The sequence below is a fragment of the Coffea eugenioides genome, chromosome 5, assembly GCF_003713205.1.
Source record: "Coffea eugenioides isolate CCC68of chromosome 5, Ceug_1.0, whole genome shotgun sequence".
Lineage (NCBI taxonomy): Eukaryota > Viridiplantae > Streptophyta > Magnoliopsida > Gentianales > Rubiaceae > Coffea > Coffea eugenioides.
In genome coordinates, this window is record NC_040039.1 from 47519467 (window position 1) to 47545084 (window position 25618).

General features: G+C 36.2%; 4 protein-coding genes across 4 annotated transcripts; 1 reads left to right on the top strand and 3 right to left on the bottom strand.

Annotated features, from left to right (window-relative positions):
* Nucleotides 1–9478: 9478 nt before the first annotated feature.
* Nucleotides 9479–10891, bottom strand: LOC113771899 (putative pentatricopeptide repeat-containing protein At1g53330). The gene has a single exon (XM_027316447.1). It carries the CDS (start codon nt 10889–10891, stop codon nt 9479–9481), a length of 1413 nt encoding a protein of 470 aa, XP_027172248.1.
* A 1771-nt stretch (nt 10892–12662) lies between these two features.
* On the bottom strand, nt 12663–13589 carry LOC113769868. Its single transcript, XM_027314179.1, has 2 exons — nt 13191–13589; nt 12663–13058 (listed from the first exon to the last, which is right to left on the bottom strand). The coding sequence occupies exons 1-2, from the start codon at nt 13533–13535 to the stop codon at nt 13041–13043; spliced, it is 363 nt and encodes a 120-aa protein (XP_027169980.1). The 5' UTR covers nt 13536–13589; the 3' UTR covers nt 12663–13040.
* Nucleotides 13590–14499: 910 nt separating this feature from the next.
* LOC113769833 (anaphase-promoting complex subunit 6) lies at nt 14500–22008 on the top strand. The gene is made up of 16 exons (XM_027314134.1): nt 14500–14851; nt 15730–15864; nt 16057–16130; nt 16403–16442; nt 16939–16984; nt 17176–17255; nt 17427–17608; nt 17706–17831; nt 18562–18636; nt 19110–19235; nt 19658–19727; nt 19874–19956; nt 20558–20671; nt 20803–20902; nt 20997–21032; nt 21241–22008. The coding sequence occupies exons 1-16, from the start codon at nt 14606–14608 to the stop codon at nt 21361–21363; spliced, it is 1656 nt and encodes a 551-aa protein (XP_027169935.1). The 5' UTR covers nt 14500–14605; the 3' UTR covers nt 21364–22008.
* Nucleotides 22009–22024: 16 nt separating this feature from the next.
* On the bottom strand, nt 22025–23830 carry LOC113769834 (pathogen-related protein). The gene is made up of 4 exons (XM_027314135.1): nt 23629–23830; nt 23377–23509; nt 22439–22737; nt 22025–22262 (listed from the first exon to the last, which is right to left on the bottom strand). The coding sequence occupies exons 1-4, from the start codon at nt 23764–23766 to the stop codon at nt 22119–22121; spliced, it is 714 nt and encodes a 237-aa protein (XP_027169936.1). The 5' UTR covers nt 23767–23830; the 3' UTR covers nt 22025–22118.
* Nucleotides 23831–25618: the final 1788 nt, after the last annotated feature.

The window sequence follows — 25618 nt, forward strand, 5'->3', positions numbered from 1 at the left end:
TCGATCTTAGCCCTCAACTTAATTGCAAAGGAGGAAACATTTGCAGTCACACCAATGGTAAAAATTATCTCAATCAATTAATTAATGAACAATTATCGACATTTTATTTTGAATTAATAATTGTAATCTATATGTTTTTTGAACGGTTTTAGGTTAAATATTTTCGGATACTTGCTTATATTCAAAACATTAACATAGACAATATATTCCATGAGTTATGCAAAAATTGTGGACATCATGCCAATCTCATTTTTCAAAAATGGCGTGTATCTATTGTAACGATGCAGTTACATTTTTTCAAAAATGGTGTATATCTCATTTTAATTACAATTTTTTTATTGTATATCACAATTTCTTCTTAACAGATACAATTTTAACATACAAGTTAGAGATTCCAGTGATAAGCTATACCTCACTCTTCAAGATAGATAGGTACGATTCATATTTCGTTGTGATGCTTCTTATCTTAGAGATTTAAAAGGAAAGGTATAAATTATTTATACATATATATTTTTATACTATATTATTTACAAACTTTCTAAAACAAATGATAATTTTGAATTCCGTATACTCTTAATTGTTAGAAAATGGAGGTATATTGTTCGACCAACACATTAATTCATGCAAAAATTGTGTATTCTCATTTATAGTACGAATTCCACAAAATACAACAAAATTAATTAAACCCCCAATAATGACATTCGTACTTAGTGTAAAAAATGTTTCCATTTTCATAAAAGATTATCAAATCAAAAGCAAAATATTTGTAAGTATTTCATTTACTTATAAAATTAAATATTCAGTTACATTTAATTGAACCCTTATGTCGCTCAATTTATGATATAGATTTTTACTTTTTTTTTTTCAGGATCCTACTTCCATCAATGTGGTAGTTTATAAATAATGGGGATGTTTTTATCATATATTGAACTATTGCTATAAAATCTCATATTTTTAACTATACTTTCACGTGCCTTAAATTATACGAACAATTACATACATTTCTTACTCTTTTTAAATTTCTCCTTCGATTATAATTTCTTCGAAAAATATGATCTGTTGTGCGTAGCACGGGTGTTTAAACTAGTGTTTGAGAGTTTGAGAGGCATCCAAAATGTAAACTAGGCTTTGAAAATTTAATTAGAAAACTCACAAATCACAATTTTCGAGAATTTACTCCCCGTCGTAAGACAAGTTTGAGAGGCATCCACATGGGCCACCCTCTTACCAAGTTTCCTATGCCAACCCAATGCATAGTAGGCTTTTTCCAAGCCCAACATGATCGTTAGGCTTCCCATCGGTGTCTATATATATATCCGTCCTCAATCAAGCACTGCTATCTGTGAAACAGTTACGTCTCGGACAAGTTTGTTATACACGCCACCATGGAGCCAAGTGCAGCATCGCAATCCCAGTAAGATTAAAAATCTCTCTGTCTTTTTTACTTATTGATTAAGAATCTGTTGTATTTCCTGTTTCATTCTTTTTATTTGCTGATCATCCTTTCTTTTTAATGAATTTCCACTGGGTATTGTGTTTAATAGTTCGTCACAACCCGCTATCTAAATTGGTCTTCGCAAGGAAAATTCTCCGAAATTGATTTTTGAAACATGCTCCGTAAATTATATCCTGAATGAACTTGTTGTAACCTGGTTTGATCCTTCGACAATTATGTGGAGCGTAGTTGTTTTCCCCTCTTTTGTTATTTTTGGTATTTGCTAGTATATAACTTAACACAAACCATCTTTAATAAATTTGTAGATTTTTTTTGTCAAAAAAATAAATCTGTAACGGTGTATGTGTAAGAGTGTCCTGAGTGTTAGTATGTTTTTTAAGTTATACTGTACCGTGGGAAGAGAAAGAGCCGATTGGAAAACGTGAGTATGATACAATCAAAAATTTTCTTTATAAACAATAGGTGGTCATCCAAAGAGTAGTCCCCCCCCCCCTCTCCCCTCTCCCCTCTCCCCCAACACAATCCGAAGCATTAAGGCGACTTTTGGTTTCAATTTTGCATACAGGTCCACAGTTGAAGGAGGCACCTATCCTTCTACTAGTTTTTTGGGTTACTTTCTGAAGATATGGTCTCATATGTTTCACTGTGACATTCCTTTTCCAACTCGAAGAATTCCAAGATCGCTTGATGTTGCTCGATTACCTCTGACTTAGGTAAGGTGCTGAAGGAGGGAGAATGGGGCAATCTTGATGAAACTTTAAGCTTTCTTGATAAACAAACGGTTGACATTGTGGGTTCTTCCAATGGCCTCCTCCTCTGTTTCGCATCCAACCACGTTGATTTTCGCCAAAAGGGGAATATGGATTATATCGTATGCAATCCGGTGACAAGGGAATTCCGCAGCCTTCCAAGACCTCACAAGGCTTACCGCCATGTTGCTGTTGCTTTCATTTGCAAAGGAAGCAATGCAACCCCTCTGGACGGGATCGAGTATGAAGTTATACGAGCAGGAATCCTACAACCTTGGAAGTTGACTCGAACACTGGAGATAGACACATTTTCTTCTGTTACAAATAGATGGACTGCGGCTTCTTTGGAATCTTCCTCACCCTTTGCTTTACTTGTGGCTAACAGACCTGCAGTTGTGGTTGGGGAAGTGATATACTGGGGTGGAATGTCAAGTACTGTTTTGGCTTATGATCGTGCAATGGAAACCGTACAATTGATTAAACTTCCCCGTGTGACTCTAGAAACTGGCGATTTTCTTCTTGGTCAATCTGAGGGACAATTGCAGCATGGCAGATTTGACCTTGACGGATTGGAGATATGGGTGCTGGAAGATTACCGAAGATCTGAGTGGATCCTAAAGCATCGTGTGAGTTTCACGGAAGTAAATCATTTGGCTCGTCCCCCAGGTTGGCTCAACCCTCTTCGGCTTCATGGTTTTCACCCCAATAAATCTGAGCTGCTCTTTATTACTTGGTCTGGACACCCATTTTGGATTGATTTTAAGAATTACACATTGACAGAAACTGGAGGTGGTTTAATCATTGACCAGTATCCATTTCAGTTCTTCCCATATGAGTGGCCCCTTTCGTGCTCTGATGGCCAGTGATTTGATATCTCTCAGATCGTACAAGTGAATCGGCCCTCTCACCTTACTTCAGTACTTACTACCTGCTTTGGTAATTTGGATGGGGTGGAAGTCCCTGGGATGGCATTTTTGTTTTTGACGGCCTTGCATGATTTCAATGGCTCGAGTCTTGCCTTGATGTTTGCCTCTGCCATTCATAAAGTTTAGTTTATTAGTGCATGGTTTCGGTGGTAAGTTTGCCCTTTGCTATTATTGACTATTACATCAAGTCATGGTGTTTGAACTTTGAAGATTTTCTGCTCTTCAGTAACATTTACGAGTAATTATTAAGGAACAAAAAAAAAACTCTTTCCGTGCTTTCAACAACAGGTGATAGTAGTTAATTTGTGTAGAACTTTTTGGTGATTCCAAGGCTTTCAATTAACTAGTGAGCATCTTAATCAGTACGGACAATTCAAAAATCAGATTCAGTTTACCATGTAGCTGAAAAATTTTATGGTCACTGGGGCTAAATAGTTGTTGTACATTGTTATATTCCTTCCTCAATCATTTAAATAAACGTAAAGAAAGTGGAAGCCAAAACTTCAGAAATATGGAACTTTTTCAGGTTTAGTGCCTCAACTGAGACTTTTGATCTCTTTGGAGGGTCAAAATGAAGAAATTAGTTATAAAAGTTTCTTTGAATCATCAAATGTCAATTCAAGGCGCTTCTGTAGGAAGGAACGTTCAGCAACGCAAAATATCCCTTTCATATTGATATGTACAAGAGAAAAACAACACAAAGACTCCAAGCTTAAAAAAGAAAAGGCTTCAAATGGACCAATAAACAAGTTGGCCACCACAAGAATTCTAAATTTGTTGTTGAATTTTGAATCTCCCCGCTTGCAATTGACTTAGAACGTTTTCAATTCGACTTTTCTAACCTGGAGACGGTTTAATTCCTTCTAAGTTTTTCATAACTTATTTGGATGCACAGAGTGTAAGAGGAGGAGTAGATTAGTATTTTATCTTACTTGGAAGAAAAAGAAGAAGCAGAGGAAATTGGTACAGAAACTGATCAAATCACTTTTATGCTGCCAGCAACAAGAGTATTTTCTACCTTGTGTTTTGGGTCCAAAATGAAATGGAAGATAGGAAGAAGGTGTGGAAAATACAAAAAATCAGATTCAGTTTACCATGTACTTTAGGAATTGGCATTAGGTTAGTGAAATTTTGTCATTACTCCCTCAATCATTTAAACATTAAAGGAGAGAAATTGGAACCGGAGGCTCCACAATGTTGTCAAATTTGGTGCCCAATTGAGACTTTTGATGTCTTTGGTGGGTCAAAACGAAAAAGATTTAGCTATAAGCTTATAAGTTTTCATGAAATCATCAAATTGTCAGTCGATTTCAAGCTGAATATGTGAGGTGCTCAATAATGCAAAATGCTTTGGACCCTGAAAGGAGACAAGACAAGTAATCCATCCCCTCCCCCCTTCATTTTGATCTGTAAACGAGAAAGACAACACAGAAAGGCCACAAAGCTTAAAAAGAATTGCTCCAGAGATTGACTTCCACTTCCAAGGGAGTATAGGTGCAATGGCCCAGATAGAAATTAACAAGTTTATCAAACACATGGGCGGTTTTTAGGCATGGAGGAGTAGCCGCCTCGATCCAACGTCGACCAAGATTCCAATTCTACAATTTAAACTTTCATCATTCATCTTCTGACCATTCATCTGTTAGAGAATTAGAACTCTTTCATGATGAGTTCATAGTGGGAATGGAAGTCTGCCTCATTTAGAACCTGTTGAGCACACGATCCCATTATTAAACTGCAAAACCTACATTAAACTCACACATCAAGAAGTTTTTGAGTCCAAAATCAAAGGAGGAACATCAAGTTAATTAAGATAATTATTATTTGGCAAGAAAAAAAATCTTGGCATAGATCACGATTCTTGTGTTATGGGCAGGATTTAATTTCCAAGCGTCAAAGATTTTTTTTTTTTTTTTTTAATCTAAAGAAAGAAAGTTTGATTCTCATTTGCTCCATCCAGCGGTTTCCCTTCAAAAAACTTGAAGCAGAAAAGCACCTTTGATCAGTTGGTCAGGAAATTAGTACTTTCAGCCAGCTCCATGTTTCACTGCTTTTACTTTATCTGAATTTGACCCAAAAAAAAAATTAATAAAAGATTGGTACTTTAGTTGACAAAATTGCCATGAAGTCACCATTTTGCTAGTGTTTACGTAATTAATACGGTCAGCTTTTGTTCATCTGAGTAGTGGCCACTGGTTAAGTGAGAAATCAGAAATTTCCAATAGCACAAGTACCAAAGGAAAACAACGAATGTTTGGCAAGCAGATCCCAATAAAATCATGCATTTGACTAGTTTAGAAATATCATATTGTCTCATTTTCATTTCTCTGAATCACCACACCATGATCTATACATTCATTATGTGTCTACATGTTTATAACCTATGTATCTGTATATATAACTCAAAACTGAGTTAATAAAAGGGAAAAAAAACCTTACAGAATTGTTTGGGATATGTATTAACTAATGACTGTATCCTCAAACACATAGCATAGAAAACTTTGCAGGAGTGGAAGAAAGAAAGAAAAACCAAGAAATGAATTATTTCAGTGGCCTATTCCTGGACTTGGTACAGACTGCAAATTCCGTTCAATATGGGCAGGGGCCGCAGCGAAGTGTTTCTCATTGAAAGGATTTGCTGAGTGACCTTTATTACTTGGAGTAGAAGGTGGAACACAACCCTCGGGAAGGGGAAGGGCCCTCAATACCAAACTTTCCTCCAGAGAAGATCCCACCTCTTTCTTTTCACTATTTAGGAGCTTCCTTGATTCTGTACGCTGCACCAAACAACATATACAAATAATAACCAGAACTTGCAATCTTGCATTGAGCCTAGCCATGTAGTGCAAGAAAGAGTAGCAAGAAAGCAAAATTTAGCAAGGCTTTGGCTAAGTTGTGAGCAAGAGAAGTAGGGAGTCGGAGTGATGAGATTTCTTGGGAATGGAATGGTTATCCATGGCTTTATATGTGAAGAAACGGGTAGAGGGGGTGAGGAGTCAGTCAAGAGGATTTAAGTTTTTGCCTTTTTGGAGGAGGAATAATTGCTTTGTGTTCTACTATTACAGTGTACTTCCAATTGCCTCGTGGAAGTTGAGTAGGTATGGATGAACTAAGCCGCCGGCCCTGGTTTCTTTGGACTTTTCTGTTTGATTTCGTCCTTTGCCTTCTTTTACGGTTTTACCTCGTGCTATTTGATTTGGTATTGTCCTGTATTCACTACGGCTGGCCGCTGACCATATATAAAGAAATCGTTCCTTCCTGTAAACTACTGTACTTTGTATAGTCTATTGTAGCTGGTTCTAATTTGTTTCCACTTTCTATCAATTTTTCAAGTTAATTACATCACCTACGGCTACAACTACTATTTGTCTGCCACCATATGATCTGCAGGCCTGAAGTAAGTTTATAACCATCATATATTAAGGTTTTGCATGTAGCTCTTTTGGATGGACTAACATGCTTGGTCCAGACTTAATTATATTCTTCATTGTAGGTTATCAAGAATTATTAACTTAATTTTATGAATTCATGTACTATATACTGACAGTGTATACACTTTCACTATTAGATGCACGACACATAATTCGAAATTGAATTTGAAATTCAAATTTTGCATATGTGTCATATATCCAACCGTGATAGTGTGTATACCGTCAGTATATATAAGATTTACTCTAATTTTATGCCAAGAAGTACGAGTTTGAACGATTGCTCCAAGACAAGAATTTGAATTCTAATTAACTTAATCTTGCTCAAGTTTTTGGCCATAAAGCCTCAACTCCTAATGCGAAACAACCACAGATCACACAACCAAAGAAAAGGAATAAATGTCACCCTGTTGTCGACAAGGGATTTAGGTGCACAAGACATTTGAGGAAGACAAAAGTAGGTCCGGAGAAAGAAAAGCAACACTAAAGTGAGAGATATATGTGGTTGACATTTCAGTGATGATATCAAACGAAGAGACAAATACTACAGTCCATGGTAAACCCTCGTGCTCAGGTTACTTATAGCTGGAAATTTAAAAAGATTGTTCTGGGAATGAAGACATGGTAGACATGGTGAGGACTGCAGAACTGAGATTTTACACAATGGAAAAATGTTACAAACTGGATTGACTTCATATAGAGTTCAAAAGGGAGAAATTGGATCTTGTGGGAAGAATCTTTTGTCCTAAGCAATTTGAGGTGATTAACCAGCACGTGACAGCTGATTGTTCTCATAGACATCTTAATCAAGATTAGTCAAGGAAAAAGATTTTACTAATCCCCGTGAATTAGTGGAGGCAAAAAGTACCTATAGTCCAAAATTGCATTCTACAAGCCCTTAAAACTGCCGTCCATGAGGCTGAAGCAGTAATCTGACATGTCTTTGAAGTTAACAAGTTAACATATCAATTAAATTAACTCTTCTGCAATCAGCATCTCAGATAAGACAATTTACAACTTTTCTTGCGAATGGTTACGCATTCAGAAATCAGCTTGATTAAATAACTAAATCCAGATTACAAAAAATGGTTGAATCAGCAATATACAAAAGACACTGGACAAAACATTTTCATTCAACTCCGATAATTGTCGAAAGGAATTTGTCATCCAAAGCTTGTTATTTTTGTACCATTTTTGTCTCTGGTTGCCTTCAGATAAAGCCCAAATGGCATTTGGGACATCTGGAGGCTCGAAAGAGCCGGATTTATTATATGTGGAAAGTTAAAACTATTCAAACATCAAAGGAGATTAAAACCCAAAAGAGTGCAAAAGTTGCAGGCAGAGTACGAAGAACAAAACAACTATTGGCTATGTATACTTTCTCTCATGCATAGCCATATTTAGCAATGGAAATTTTCGCAACGGCAATTCTTTTATACTTGTGATATGAAAAATAAAAAACTGCTTATGGATAAGTTAATTTGATGTTTCAATGTTACATTTGCTGGAGAAATCAGATTTTAGTGCTCTTCTAGCAGGGGATCTACAGAGATTAATACATCTTTTCAAAACAATCATTAGCAAGGAAAGAATCTCAAACAATTTACAGAATATCGAAAATTCAAAAACATACTGATTAATTCTAATTACTGACAAACAGAACTTTGGATATACACTTCTGAAGCGCTGGTGTATGTTGCTGTTGCCTTACGATAGACACTCCTGAAACGCTGGTGTATGTTGGGAGAATTCTGCACCCTTCCAAGGCCTCACAAGGCCTACGGCTATGTTGCTGTTGCCTTTATCTGCCAAAAAAACGACTCTGCATCTCTGGATGAGGTTCAATATGAAGTTATACAAGCAAAAGTGCTAAACGCTGCTGCCTCTGGATCGACTACAATCATATCATATGAAATCCTGTCACAAGAGAATTCCACACCCTTCCAAAGTGTCACAAGGCCTATGGTTATGTTGTTGCTGCCTTTATCTTCAAAGGAAACAACGCAGCATCTCTGGATGAGCTTCAGTATGAAGTTATACGAGCAGAAGTGCTAAGCCCAGCTGCTTCTGGATCGACTACATTGCTGGAGATAGACACATTTAATTCTGTTGCAAACATTTAATCTTGAGTTGATGCATAAACTAATGCGAGTAAGAAGCAGAACTGGGGAGATAGATTGCTTGGAATATCAGAAAACATTAGAAAAGGGAGAAACTTGAGAAGTTCCTGTCAAGTGAAGAATCCAAATTTGGCAACCTCCAGCATCCTTCTCCAGCATAATTATCATCATTCTGGGGATATCAAGAATCGGAAAAATGATATAGCAATTCTCTCATTTCATTTATTGAGCAGAAAAGAAAGTTTCTGGTGTTAGCATTGGCACAACAATCAAAAAGTCACATGGAAGAAAAAGCATATTCCTGAAACAAGCCTTTTGACTGTTGCTACTCCACAGCTTCTAACATATTATGTTTCTGTGTCCCTACTAATATCTTGTTATTTCTTCTTCATCTTTATTTTCTACTAGATGCAGCATGCATTCACTTTACAGTAATTGGCCATGAAAGGCTAGCATGATGGCAAGATTAAGATCATGAAATTTCAATAGAACAGAAATGTATAATTGCAGACAAAGTGGAAAAACTCACTACCCTCTGTATTACACCTCATGCTGTCAGCAATAAAATTACAAAAACTGCTAAGGTATGCTGAAAATTTATACAAACATGGAACACTGCAATCTACTGCTTTACTTAATTCCAAGAAACATAACTTTCCTATTTCTCTTGTTTGGACTACTAACGTCACAAGTAAGAACAAGGGAAATGATATCTTACAAGACATGGGCTGAAAGTTTGGGCAGTCAATAAATCCATTAGAGCTTGATGGTCAATCACAAATACTGTACACAACCAACTCTAAAGGACTGAAAGAGCATCATCTGTTCCTTTTAACAAAGAATCAATAAACTGGCAGGTGTTTGAGAGCCCATCTTTTTTCAACACCACAGATATCACCATGCTCCATGTGGTTATATCAGAAAACTTTCCCTTCACCAAACTACTTAAAACCTTCCACAGCCTATCTGTATCCTCTCCTCGAATTAACCCATCAACTAATTTACATATACTTGAAGAGCGAGGAAGATAACCTTTGAAGACCATCTCATCCAAAATAAGTGCTGCTTCCTTCAATTGCATTCCATCACAAAGGCCATCAAAGAGTTCCCTATAAGTCACCACATCCGGAAAGCACTTCCTTCTTGGCATATCTTCAAATAACTCGTTAGCTTCTTTTAGCTTCCCCGCCATGCAAAGCCCACCAATAATCACATTGTAACTAATTACATCTGGCTTACACCCCTTTGCTTCCATCTCATTTAATATTCCAAATGCAGAATCGAAGTCCTTCTCCATACAGTATCCATGTATCATTGCATTGTATGTGGCTGTGTTCATTGTGCAGTTATTTATTCTCATTTCATCTAACAATCCAAAAACATCCTCCCGACGACCAACCTTGAATAGTGCAGAAATCAAGGTAGCATACACCGTGGAATCCAATTCCACCTTTTTCCTCATCATCTCCTTCTTAAGCTTAATAGCGGAATCAACCGCATTACTCTTGCAAAGCCCTTTAAGCAACACAACATACACAAATGCATTAGGCTTCAATTTGAAGTCCCTCTCCATCATTCTCTTCAATCTAAAAGCATCATCTAAGTGTGCATTCGCACAGAACCCATTAATCAAAGTCCCAAATGTCACCACACTCGGCACAATACCTCTCTTAAGCATTCCATCAAACAAATTCAACGCATTACCCAAATCCCCTTGCCTGCAGCAAGCTTTAATGAGTATACCATACGTACAAGCATCCGGGCAAGCGTACTTCTCAACACCCACAAAAACTTCCCTCATTTTCTCAAATTCCCTGCAAATTGACAGACTATTTAACAAAGAATTCACCGCGTTGATTGTTCTTTGGCAGCGAAAAGATGGAATTTCATCAAACATCTGGAGGGCTTTTTGGGACAAACGTGCTCTGCCGTAAAATGTAATAATGTTACAAAAAATTATCTCTTTCGGGATTATTCGAGTGTCCTGTCTTAATTTCTGGATTATTTGTTCTAATTCATCAAACATTTTGGCTCTACCCAACTTTGAGATAATGAGATCGTAGGACAGAGGAGAGTAGCGGAAGGGCTTGGGACTTGGGTTAGGATCATTTGGGTTGGGGTTGAGGAAGAGTTGGAAGGCAAGTTTATGGTCTTTTTGCAGGCGAAGGAGAGAAGAAAGTCTGAAAGGAGAGATTTTATTGAGTTTTTCCATTTAAATGCAACGGCTATGGAAGTTGGCAAATAAATGGGAGTTTGGTTCCCGCCTGAAGATGATGGATCAAAAGGCATTTCTAAGGCCACTATTTGGGCCGGAGCGGAAAATACTGGCCCATGTATTTTGTTTCTTAAATTTTTTTCGGGGTGGGATTTGGGCCATGTTGCTCCATTAATTTTCTGTATTATCAGCTAAATCGAGAACAAAGAAAAATCCTGTGAAATTGTATAACGTCAAATGACAATTTGAAACTTTTATTTGACATTTTGATGTAGAGATCCCAAAAAATATGAATATCAAGGAGCTAAGCCAATTGTATAAGCAAAATAAACTGTGTAGATGCTTTTTCTTAACACAAATTGCTTTTTGTAGTAGAAAAGATTTCAACACAGATAAAAGCTAATGTGGGGTTTTTTTTTTTTTCTTGAATACGACAATTAGGTATAGATTATCATTTTCGTCATAGGAAACTTTTAATATTAATTACTAAAATAGCTTATCTCAATTAAGACCTGATTTTTGTAATTGGTCCGTCCAAAATTACTTTCTCGTAAATCAAAATTTGTACCCGGCCACTTGAATAATACGTGAGATTCCCTAGAAAAATATTTGAGATGTTATAGTTGGAAAGGAATTGGATCAATCAATGAAGCTAAAAGAATTAAAAAGAGAAAAAAAAAGAAAAGGAAAGGCCATGAACAGCTGGTTGAAAAAGAATTAAGTCACAAATCAAAATGAGATGATAAAAATGGTTCAACCAGGAAAAATTAATTATTACCGGTCTAATTCTCGAAGAACCCGGAATAACAAGTACAAGAATTCAAAGTAAAATGTTGGCTTTAAAAACTTAAAGGTAACAAGATCTGCATGGAAAAGGAATCGAAGGGCGAAGGGTATAGTTCAAGGTAAAACCGACAGAGGAAAAGTTAAATAGGAGCAGCTTTCAATTTTAAATGAAGCCTGCGTTTTGCAGTAATTCTAAAGTCAAGAAAAGCAGATCTATTTGACTGCTGCTTTAGCAGCACGACCTTCAGACTGAAATTCTCTCTGTTATATGAAACAGTGGCTGCTGCTGAATTGTCGTTGTTTTACTATTCAAATTTTGCCAAGGTCAGTGAACTGCACTAGACTGTCACCCCAAAAAAAAAAAAGTGCATTAGATCAACAATAGTTAGTCATTTTTCCTTAATAAAAATGGCTCTCGAACTAATAAATTGAATTTTTCTATGTTCAAGTTGATTTGAGTTCGATAGTTTTACTAGATTGATTCGATTTCGAGTCGAGTTTTGATTGAGTCGGCTTGTGAACGTTCATAAGTAAATTGATTCGCTTGCAATCCTATTAATTCGTGTAGCATGTTCTTGTTATATCAGTGTACATTGATATACTGATTAACATTAATCTATAGCTTATATAAAATGTTAAAAAAGACACGAAAATGTTCTTGGCATTTGGATCAGAAATTTGAGTGTGTTTCATGCGGTGAGCTCTAGTGATAACGAGACTGCAGTTCTCGCTTTGGTCTATTAAATATTTCTAGTGCGCCCTGTACTTATCAATGTACATCAATTTCACACGAAAATCATAATTCATATGTGATATGTTCGTCTTTGGTTCATTCACTTCCCTTGTCACGAAACCCAAAAAAAGAAAAATTAATGTTTAAAAACCCCAAAAGCAGATGGGAATTACAACCATCCAATCGGTTTAGAATTGATGTGATTCACAAATAATGAAACTAAGCAGCAAAAGAAAAGGGTTGCCAGATGAGATTTAGACAGCTTATGTTGTAATTAACTAGCCCACATGATCAATGTGGATGTGATTATGGATAAAGATATCATCGAACGGAGTGCTTCTCATTCATGCATCATTGCAGTTCACTTGTTCAATAAGGAGGTGAGCAACACAACACATTGTTCAATGTCGGAAAACTTTTGTTAATTCTGAAAGAACGCACAGGTTGTACAAGTTACAGATCTCAAAAACTCTTTTCCCACCTCCAACTTCTTGATGATTGGCTGGAAGTGGAACCAGATTTCTGCATTCGCTGAAGGTTCGATACCAGCATCAGGTGAAGAAACATTTTGATCAGCTCTCCTAAAAATAACTCATCATGTTGCTAGATATCCAGAATGTATATAATTCAAGAACGCCAAATAGCCTGCAAAAGCAACAAGAAATCTACCTCACTGATTAATCACGACTGGACTTCCCTTCAGTAATAACTAGCAATGCAAGCGTATATATCTGACTTTCCTAAGCAATGGAATAATCAGAACTGCGCGGGATATACCTTGAAACAAGCACTAATGCAGTTTCTGAACCAACGTGCCATCGGGGCTTTCTTCAGTTTCTTTAACTTTCCCAGCAATTCAATCTTGGAGAAGTGATTGTTGTAGGGTGGAGAAGATAAAAAGAAGGCCCTTGTGGGAATCAATGGAGACCATAAACCACTCTGCTCGTAATCAAAGTCGAATTCTGAAGCATCAAAGTACTTCCCCAAAAGCCTGTCTGATAAGCTTTTGGAAACCATTTGGATGTAGACTTCTGAACTACCACCATCCGGGAAGAAAGTTTGTACCAATTCCTGGGGCGACTCTAATGAGGATGATGATGATGGCTCTTCAGAATTGGCCATAAAGTTGATATAATATGATGTAGAGAAACGATGGTAGAACGGAAATGGTCTCTAGGATTCGGAGAAAGGTTTTTGAAAAGAGAAAATGCAAATCATAGGAATAATGAGTGTTACGGGTGGGGCTTTTGTAATTCAATGAGTGGTTGAAAACTTTGCTTTTCAAGTTGCTGGTAAACTTTCATGGACTTCAGGGCAAGATACCTTTTTTCTTTGGGTTGGGATGATATCCTTGGGGCTAATGTTCATATGGGTAGAACCTTTTGATATATGCAAAAGAAATTGGTTTGCATTTCAAATAAAAGTTTTCTTATTAACTTCTGAAGAATTTTAACCATAAATTGATGGAAACTCTACAATTATACCTCTTAAAGCCCAAATCTCTTTTCTGCCCGCGCATGAATATTGGAATGTACAACTTTTATTGGACATTCACATTATTAGTCGTGTATTTCACGTTTTTTCCAGAGAAAATTTGATAATACTGCTAAAATGTATCACAAACTCGTATTATCTAAAATTAACCGATAACCTATACATAATTGCAAAAGCAAAACGAGATTACTGATAAACACATTTATACAACAATATGCATTCGTCAAATTGATGGAAAATGGTGGTTTTGGAATATAGAAATCCGTTATTTTTTTTCCTTTTTTTGGGAGGCCTATGCAACATTTGGGAGTCTCATTGGCAAATCTTAAAAATAGTTACTGTAGTATTTTTTATGAAGTGATATATATGAGATAAAAAGATGGTTGAAAATATAAAAAGGTAAATTGAAAAATGTATCTATGATGCAACCGAAAAATTTTTTAAAAAAATTTGTTATCGAAACATACTCAAGAGTTTCACTTGGATCCAAAGTTTAGGCCCAAAGTAACCCAAAAGCTAGCCCATTTTTCGCCGTCATGTCCATCTTCATCAGTCAGAAACGACAATCAATCAAAACCAACCTCCCGCTCTTTTAACTCTCACCGCTTAAACCCCTAATCACTTCATTCAATTTCAAAACCTCAAAATCCCAAATTCAATTCGTTTCCACAAATTATTTAAAATCTTTACTGGATAAAATGAAGGAAGAAGAAATTGAGAAGCTGAGGGGAGTAGTTCGGGACTGCGTCAGCAAGCATTTGTACTCATCGGCGATCTTTTTCGCCGATAAAGTAGCGGCCTTTACCGCCGACCCCGCCGACATTTATATGCAGGCTCAGGCCCTTTACCTCGGTCGCCATTATCGACGTGCTTTTCATCTCCTCAACGCCTCCCAAATCGTCCTCCGTGACCTCCGCTTCCGATACCTCGCCGCCAAATGCCTCGTGAGTTATCCGTCTCCGTCCTCCCCCGCCAATAGTATGATTCTTTTCTGCTGCTAAATAGGTTCTTATGAATTGGTTTTTGGGATTTTCTGATAATTAGGATTTTTCTTAAAAATCATTTCAGGGTAGCGAAATTATCCATTTTTTAAGCTTTTTGTAATGGAGAATTTCAGATGTATCGTCTGCTAAGTAGAGATTTTGAGCTCGCTGTTGATTCACATATGCCTTAATTTACGTTGAGAGCTGAGTGGGGTTGCGAAATGTTAGATACTTAGCGAGCAAATGATTATCATGCTATAGAAATGAAAGGATAATCTATTTTTTCTACAGAATGTGATTCTTGGTGGATCTATGCCAGCTTTTGGTGAGCTTTGATCTTTCTATACTAAGGGTTGGGAGTTTTTGGTTTGTAAATCAATTGCACCCACGTATGTAGTGGGTTATTGCAGCTTTTGTATGGATTTAGAATTTTAGATAGATCAAAGCAGCTCAACTGTAGTATTTGAAGTTCAAAACAAAAAAAAAAAATCACCTGATAGGTAGAAAGAACAGCATATCTGAAGTCATTTTGTACTGCAGAACATGAATAATTGAAGTTTAATGAGATTTAGAAAGTTTTAGCAAATCAGCAATCTGTGTAGTCGTTTTGTTGATAGCAACTGAATTGCTTAGTACAGTATTGCCTTAGGCCCAGTTGTTATCAAAGATCAAATATGTAGAACTGGCAAGCAGTAAAAGGCCAACAACTGATTCATATTTCAACATTGTGTTACAGCCTTTTGTTTGTCCAGGATTATTATATGCAGGATCCTCTGGAATTTATTTATTTTTCTAATTTTAGATTCTTGTTGGAATTTCTTTCAATCATATTTGATCAGGAAGAACTGAAAGAGTGGGACCAGTGCCTCCTGATGCTTGGCGATGCCAAAGTTGATGAGCATGGAAATATTACAGACACAAGAGATCTCAACATTATGTATTTGGACAAGGATGGAGAAGATCGGGAAATCAATGTAAGTTGTCCACTCCAACAAAACATGTAAAAAAAAAAATTCCTACCAAATCTTCCAGGAGGGAGAGTGAATCTTTTTAAGTTATCCCTCACTGTTTCCTGCTACTTTTAATCCGTAAATGAAACTTGATATAAAGAGATACCTCTATTGGTATGTGCTCAATATATTTACAGAACTTACATATGGTGGCAGATTTTAGCAGCAATTTGCTTTTTAAGAGGTAAAGCATATGAAGCATTGGAAAATCGTGCACAGGCTCGCTTGTGGTGAGTTAGTATTCATGTCATAGTTGTTACACTATTTTTGACTGCTGCATTTGTATTGAGAGTGTAGCTTTCATTAATGTCTTATGTTAATTTAGATTTTTGGTTTGAGAATGGTACGATGTTTTACATGTATAACTTCTGCCTTCCCATTTCCTTTCATGCGTCTTGTTGTTCCCTTTCCTGGTATTTCCACTCCCACTCTCTTGAGTTTATTAACTATTGGTACTCTGTGGGTCAATCACATTGTTGTACTCTGGTGTTGATGCTTAAAGGTACAAAGCAGCTATCAAGGCTGATCCTCTGTGCTACGAGGTAAGACTGATATTTTTTTTTTCGACATTTGATCTAGTTATTCTTGTCAATATTATCTGAAATTTTTCCTTGAGGATGTCAAAAATTATCTTAAGCTCCTTTAGTGGGCCTTTGGAGTAGTTGGAAGCTGGGATCCTAAAATTCGATCAGTTTTCATGGTTGTTGATTGTCTTGGAACCTTGTAGACTGCGATATGGCTACAAGTGTCAGATAATAAACAACTAAAACTTTGTAGCTCTGAGGTCCTTAATGCATGCTTGTCAAAGATGAAGACACGGGAGGATACTAAGGAGAGGGTTTGCTAGTATGTGTTTTACAATGGGTGATACATTTGATTTTGAACCTTATCAAGGATTGAATTGTAACATTTCCAAGTGGTAGATTTACTATAGAGCAGTTTCCCCATTAATCTGACTAGGTTATGCCTCCTCCTCGTCTTTATATATCTCCTTTTACTCTCATCCGTCTCTCCTCACTCAGGTTTTTCTGCATTCAGGCATTGGAATGTCTTACAGAAAATCATATGCTCACTTGTGAGGAAGGTGAGAAGTGATGGAACTTTTCATGCTTTTCAGGGACCAAAAGAATTTCAAGCATTTGTTGTCTATCTTGTGATATTTTTGTTGAATATTTGGTTGATTTACTGTGGAATCTCTTCTTCTGTGTCTAAATCCTCTGGATTTCCTGGTTGCGATAAAAATAAACAATGATATTTTTTCATGTTAAATTGCAGAGACAAGATTACTGTCATCACTGAATTGTGGTTCTGAAGATGGCTGGCTTTCTTCATTCTACACATGTTTGATGAAGAAGGTAATAATGTCCCAGTGGACAGGATTATATTGATGCGGTGGTTGCTTCTTCATATTCATTTTTATCAAGCTACGAACTTTTTTATGTCTTCTACTTGTTCTAGATGCATGTATCTTCCTAGTGTCCTCTTTTGTGAATTAAACATATATTCCTTTTCATGTTATTGTCCAGTATGATAAGAAAAACGTAATAGAAACCAAATTTAGAGAACTAGAACAGGAAGACGCTGATACAAACTCCTCAGAGAAAACCTTCTTGTGTACACTGAGAAACAATACCGACCTTTTGGCCTGTAAAGCTGAGTACTACCATCAGTGTGGTGAATACCAGAAGTGCTTCCAGCTTACCTCAGTGTAAGCTTGCATTTTTGTTGAAAACAGAATTGTTCAAACTCTTTACAACCAAACTGCTGGATTGAGATTTTGTTTTGTTCCATATGATGTAAACCAGATTGCTTGAAAAGGACCCTTTCCACATGAAGTGTACACAAATACACTTAGCAGCAGCTATGGAGCTTGGGCATTCAAATGAGCTATATCTTATGGCATGCAATTTAGTCAAGGACTATCCTCAGAAGTGAGAATTCAGAACTTCTTTCATTTGTTTGAAAACCTTGTTATCTGAATTTCCTGTGAAATGGAAGACTTAAGACTAACGTTTAATATATCTCCTTTGTAATCTGTGATTTGAATTTGGTCTATTCTGCTAGTGGACAACTGAGAATAGAACGGATAAATGATTGATGCATCATTGAATCTTCCGACTTTAGCACATACTTAGGCATTTATGCTTTGAATAGAAGAGCATTCAGAGAGTTATAAAATGTTTGAAGATCTCAGTTTTCTTGGGGTCTCATGCCCACCTCCCTGGATAAATAAAAGCACTTATTCATGATTTATACTTAACGATGATAGGTGCTAAATCATTCTCATATATTTTGAGGTCCCAACTTTTTTGATTGTGACTGAATGAAGTGCATATTGCTGTTTGTGTGTCAAGGAGAGTATTTTTGAGAATTCTTTCCTGTGGTTCATTTTCTGAATTTGATCTATTCATCATAGACAGAATGGAACATTTTTCTAATTTGAATCTGATATAATTAGGTAGAGGCTAAGTATATGAATAATGGCAGCAATCAGCATTTTGATGGCTTGTAATTATCTTCTCTTCAGAGAAATTATTTTTCTCTTTTTTGTATTTGAGACAACTGGTTGAAAATCATTGTGTGAACCTTTTTGTCTTCCTTTGATGTTCATTTCCACTTCATCTTTACAGCTGATTGACTAATTTGGATACCTTTCTGTAGGGCCCTGTCATGGTTTGCTGTAGGTTGCTACTACTATTGCATCAAGAAATTTGATCAGTCACGTCGCTATTTCAGGTACTGACTAGTGGTAGTAGAAGACTCAGGTTGTGGTTCTTATTATTATTATTTTTTTAAAGTAACTGATGTATGCTATAGAGGCTAGTGTTCAGTGGTTTCAGTGTATAATGGATGAATACTTGGAATAGATTCTAATGCATAACATATCTCCTGGAATATTATACAAGTAACTCTACTATTGAATAAGCTTGGTATGTCACTGTTTAAACCCATGTGGCACCTTGGTATGCCACTGTTTAAACTGATGTGGCAGGAGTTGCTCAACATCCTTAACTTGTAAGACTAACAGTCTACTTTGTTCTTCCTCTTCTTTCTTTCTTTATCTTTTTATTTTTTAAGTGGAAGAGAAACTAATTGGCTGCAACTGAAGCTGCCCAAACCATTTATTTGCTTAGCTTATGCAGCAGATCAAATTGGTTGCAGTGTATGAATTTTTGTTTGATTCCTATTTAGTTCTGTCATTTTTGCAGCAAGGCAACAAGTTTAGATGGGTCTTTTGCCCCTGCTTGGATAGGTTATGGGAATGCTTATGCTGCTCAAGAAGAAGGAGATCAAGCAATGTCTGCTTATCGCACTGCTGCACGTTTATTTCCTGGGTAAATCTCTCTTTCTTAAGTTCAATATGAACTGTCTGCCAAATTTTTGTGATCTGTATGTTAACTGAATTTTTTTGCCAGATCGTTTGGAGGAGTTTTTTTCAATGTGGAGTCTATATTAGCTGAACCTGTTTGCAGCACAATTCATTTTTAAAAGTTATTTTGATGTTGAGTCTTTTCTTAGAGGAGCTAATCTTCTCTAATTACTCCTAAGAGTAGCTTCTGTCGGTCATTTCAATTTTCACAAGCTTTATTGGTTGTTCCATAGAGTTGTATGAAAATGATTCAGTAGTTACAAGTGCACTTCACATTTTTGACACTGATGAAAATACTTTGAAGCTGTGCATTACGAGGGCCCTCTTATTACTTATGGAGTATAAATTGTCTTTTACAGGTTGAATGTTGATATTCTCTTATTCCAGGTGCCATCTGCCTACTATGTATATTGGGATGGAATACATGCGAACTCACAGTTTCAAACTGGCTGAGCAGGTGATCACGAGTTCTGCTGAGTTGGAGAGTGTGTATCACATCTCTTTGCCGATTTTGCAATTTTTTTAAGGGAAAAGACAAACCCAACTTCAATGTTTTGGCAGGCAATCTTTATATTCGGTATTCTGATAGGATTTTGTTTTCAGTTTTTTATGCAGGCTAGGGCAATATGGCCTTCAGATCCACTTGTCTACAATGAACTTGGAGTTGTTGCCTATAATATGAAGGAGTAAGAAGCAATTCCCTGGAAAATTGTTTTTCTGCTAATGAGTATTTTTGCTGTAGTACCTCTTTCCCTCTTGATGGTTGTAGTTCGGTGCACTTTTTATAAAATTGTTAGCCTGTTTGTTTATTACTAGTCACAGTATTAGGATATAGAACATTAGCTACTGAAAAGCAATATAATTTGTCTAGGTTTTTTAAACATGGTGATTTGGTCACTGCTACACATTTCAGTTGGTTTTAGACGTTATCTGGCCTAAAATTTGATACTGGAATCTCCCTGAACAGATTAATACAGTTTGATTTGGTACAATCATCTTAGTTTTAGCACATTTGCTAATTGCGAAGTTCGAGGATGAAAGGGAAGATGAGGATCCCCAAGCTAGGTGCAGTTTAGATACAACAGTGTGATGATAGTAAAAATTGATAATATTTTGGGAAAAGAATAACTAGCAAGATATCCAATTTCATATTAAGGGAATTATTTAGCTTCTTTACATCCATTGTACAATTGTCCTGGTTTATAAATTTCTTTGACTTGTCAATTTGTTAATCATATCTTTGAATCTTACTAAGTCTACTTACTTTCTCATCCCATTGTCCTTCAGGTACGACAAGGCTGTGTGGTGGTTTGAGAGGACATTAGGTCTCATTGCATCCTCTTTAAGTGAGACATGGGAACCAACCCTTGTCAATCTTGCTCATGCACTAAGAAAACTAAAGTATGTCTATTTTATTTTGAGTTTATAGGTGCATCTTTGAGTACTCTTAGAAATTAAATATATTTTATTGAAGACTGAACGAAAAGCAAAAGCCTTGTTTAAACTAACTAATGTAACCTATTCCGTATCAGGAGGTACAATGAAGCAGTAACATACTATGAAAAAGCTCTTGCATTGTCAACAAGAAGTTTGAGTACGTATGCTGGTCTTGCATACACTTACCACCTGCAGGTAATTAACTTCGCTGAGGTTTGCTTTGCCTCCTGTTGTATCTATGGAACAAGCATGTTTTAAATATTTCGCTGATAATGCAATCTTTCTGCAGAACAACTTTACTGCTGCAATTGCCTATTATCACAAGGTATACTATTTTTGCTCTAGCGCTGGCTTGCAAGAACCATTAGAATGACAATCAAAACATGACTATATTTCCCTGAATTTTACAAACGCATTGTTCTTTAGTCATAATAAAATCCATGGAGAGGCCACTGAAAAGATGGTGTCGACCATTTTGATTGTTCTGTTTCCCTGGTTCTCATTCAGTCTCACCTCCCCACTTTCTCAAACAGGCGTTAAGGCTAAAACCAGACGACCAATTCTGCACAGAAATGTTGACTCTGGCCCTTGTTGACGAAAGCCACCTTGGTATAAGCAACAATTCTGATTTTCACCGCAGCGAGCTGCTCTTTTAGGAATAGGGATATTTTTTTCTGCTGTAGTTTGTATGTAGTTGTCAATCTCATTGGTAACACCCTATTTGAGTAGGTCAACACTCAAGTAATTCTGTGTTGTTGTACCGAATTAGATGTAGTATACTTTCTTTTCTTTTTTTTTCCCCATTTTTCCCTCTCTAAGCATTCAACTGTACATCTATAATTTCACTTAAAAATCTTTCGTGGAATTTGTTTCTTGCCTAATCTCAGCAGTCTGAATTCTTTTGATATCTACGGAGCTGAAGTAAGACGTCTTCAATCAGCAGTTTCTACAGACCGTAGGAGGGTTAAGCTTCTCTACCTTCACCTCCAGGAATATGCCACGGGAACTTCAAGGGCCAAATTTCGATTCTACAGACGTAGTTTCTGCCTTTCTGGTGGAGTAAACACTTTCTATTATACTGCAGGTGGCTGTCAAAACGACAGAGTTGATTTGTATTCGGCTTTTATAAGCATCCATGCTTATGATGAGATATTTTTAGAGCTTCAATTAGCGTTCGATTTCGTATTAAAGCAGCGTAGCAATAATGACAAAAGTTGAATAAATCACAGCAGTCTTGAATTGATGAACAACACGGATGGCCCTTCCAAGTAAATTAAAAGATACACGGACGGTCCTCCTTTAAAAAAAAAAAAAAAAAAATTTATGGAAAGACAAATGTCCACTTCTTGAAAAGGAAATTTGTTGGACTTCTGCCTTTGGTCCAGAAAGGATGGAACGATTTTAACATTATCTAATTGTGAAAAGGACAGCCATGACCTGAAGGCGCTGAAATGTTGGCAGAGTCAGAGATATCGGATCGCTTAAGCAACCCAGCGAATAGCTCCGCAGGATCATAGTAAACTTCCACGTCTTCTGCCCTCAATGATTCATCAACCTGCCATAAATATTCAAAGAAAAATACCATATCAATTGTTGATATTACATCACTTTTTTCACTAATTATTTCGCGCAACGGAGACAATCTATTTGTCCAGTTGTTACTGTTATTGGCAAAACAAATGGAAAAATGATGTGGGAGGGGTAAGTTAACGCGCGAGGCGCTTTGCTTACCTTCATGACTGCGAGGCCATAGAACTGGACCATCTCCCCAGTAGGGGCATGGCCTTTGAAAGGTCCTTCAAAGTAGCCCCAGTGCCTGAATTTGAAGGTGACCACTGGGGGTCCGGAATAAACACTGATTACTTCCCATGCAAATCCACGAGGAAAGGCTGAGCGGAATGCATCATGAGAAGATTCAAAGCTCTCTTCTTCTGCTTTGTAGTACTTGAATTCCTCTGGCATTGAACTCTTTAACAACGCATTGTAGCTCCCCAGCTTTAGTGTTTCTTCCCCTGATAATCCCTCTTTTCCTGCACTCCCAAACCAAATTATTAGCCCATATGATAATACCACTACTTTTCATGTTACAGTAAAAAACTCAGGGTTATTTAGATTGTACAGGGATTTTAATCCTGAACGCTTAAGGTTAGGTTGTAACTTGTAAGTAAGATTCTCGACAATTAGCCTTTAACAAATGATAATAGAAAATACTAATTAGTTTGATCAACTTCATATTAGAGATTGGTGGGATATTAGCTGTAACGCTTATAACCTATTCTATTCTACTCTAAAGAAAAGAAGGGATCCTACTCAAATATGAGGAGTTAAAAAGGAAAGATCCATCCAAACCAAAGAGGTGTACTATATATTCTTTGGATTTTTTTTTTTTGAATATCCAAATAGACAAGAAAGTAGCCTTTGGTGTTTAAGACGTGGTTAAATCACATAATCAACAATCCCTTGGTTTTTTAAGTCCCCCATTCAAGAAAAGACTGGATACAAAAACACGTGAACGTGTGTACTGCGTGGAAAACATTAGCTGATCGACATCTCTCATGATTCATGATGGTGATAAATGACTACTGAAACATACAGCATCCAGATGAGGGGGAAAAAACAAAAATCATCGAGGGTTGCCTTAGTGTTGTTTATGTGATAATTTGTCCTACCATTGACGATAAGCTTGAATTTCTCAGGATTTATGGTCCTGAAATCTTGTATACGAGTCTTGTGAGACAGCTCCATCTCCCATGACTTTACAGCATTTTGAACTACCTCTTCTAGGGACCCTTTTGGCCATTCCTGCAAACCATGTTGATAAACATGTAAACGTTGGAGCAGGGTTTACTCATTTTGATACCAGCAGATAAATACATAAAAGAGAAAAGCGGGGTTTGAAAAAGATGAGAAATTCCAAGCACCTTAGTTCGGCCTTCTTCAAAAACCTTGTTGACAGAATCGTAAATTGGAGGGCCACCATGTCTCCACTCAAAGTTTTGTCCTTCTTCGTGTAAGAAAGACCTATACTTATCAGCTGCAACTGCTTTGTCGGTGGCCATGGGAAGAAGTTCTTGGAGCACAGATTTTACTGCCTGATACTATATGCCTGTAGTTATAGGACTACTTCACAGAATTCATATAAAATGGCACGGTGAGGTTTGGTATAAATAGGCAATTAATAGAGGAGGTTGCTTTGATGACTTTCCTTCTTGTTCTTAGCGCAATTAGTTAGTCACGTGCTAATCTGCATATTAAATGTAATGCTGGTTTTACCGAGGGCCGTTTACTTTCTTGGAACTGGCATACCAATGGTGTAAATTAAAAAGGTCGCAAGAAGTGATGTAGTGATCATATATTGTTAACCTCGAGATAATCATGAATTCGATATAATCACTTAAGGTCGCGAAGCAAGAATGAATTCGATATATCTTAAGGTCGCAGGAAGCAAGAATCAAGACTATCAAAGTGGGACGGAGGAGTAATTGTTTTTCATGAATAACGATAGCAAGATAGCCAAAAACAAAAAAAAAAAAAGTTTACTTCGGGTGCTGAGTTTTAGCATATTTTGGGGTAATTCTGCCGCAGGTTGTGTTCAATGTTCAACTAGCCGTACACCGACTTCTTCTGCAATTGAATGTACGACAGCAGCAAAAACAAAATATAGAAATTACATTCTGTCTTTGTGTAGAATACAGTAAATAACTACACACCAAAATGCGGCAGTTATCAAGTCAATGTCATGGAAGCCTTTTGAGAAGATTGAAACAAATTAAATTAGCAGTCATGCATTGCAGATAAATCAATATGTATAGAACATTATGAATGAATATGAGCAGAAGCAGATACCGTCCATTAGTTAGTAATTTCGGAAAATATTTGCGGGTTTTCCTACAAATTCTTTATTTGTTTATTCCCATTCCTAGAAATGCTGGTTCGAAGGATAAGACTGCCAAAAATTAGGTTGTCTTTGAATTGGGAGATTCAACGAAGAATTTAAAATCTTTTCTACTTTGTCTAAGTTATCTATATCTATATAAATTACACGGGAGGGGTTCCGATTAGAAACCATTCTAGACCTCCAAACTCTTAATTCCTTTTTTATATATATAAATTTTCTATTTATTTTAATTCCTAAAATGTAATGAGTTGATTTCAAAATCCTGATTGTAGACTATATTCTCATCATTTCAAACATTTGAATTATTTCCAAAATCTCAATTCCTTTTTTGTAGATTTTTAAAATTTATTTTAATTCCTAAAATGTTATGAGTTGATTTCAAAATCTTGATTGTAGACTATATTCTAATCATTTCAAAAATTTGAATTATTTCCAAACTTTCAATTCCTTTTTTGTAGATTTTTTATTTATTTTAATTCTTAAAATATAATGAATTTATTTCAAAATCTTGATTGTAGACTATATTCTTGTCATTTCCAAATTTAAATTATTTCTAAACACTCAATTCCTTTTTTGTAGATTTTTTATTTACTTTAATTCCTAAAATGTAATGAGTTGATTTCAAGACATTGATTATAGACTATATTCTTATCATTTCTAAATTTAAATTATTTCATATCCTAACACCTTGATGATACACGCAACTTTTAACATTTGAGAGGAAAAAGGAACATTCTGGTCCGCATACATTTTTCATTATGTCTTATCTTAATCTTATTTTTTTATTGTGAATTCTTTTTTCTTTATCTTCAAAATCTACTTTGGTTTCTTTTTTAACATTTGGTTTCTAGACAAATGCTGGATTTTACATATTATCATCTCTATCTCTATACATTTATAAATTCTTCATCTAGTTTTTATTATAGACTCTTTGGAAAAGGTCCTAAAAAGTACTCTCTTTCTCCAGAAATATGCTATCCAAAAAATTAAAAAAAAAACAATTTATAATCTAA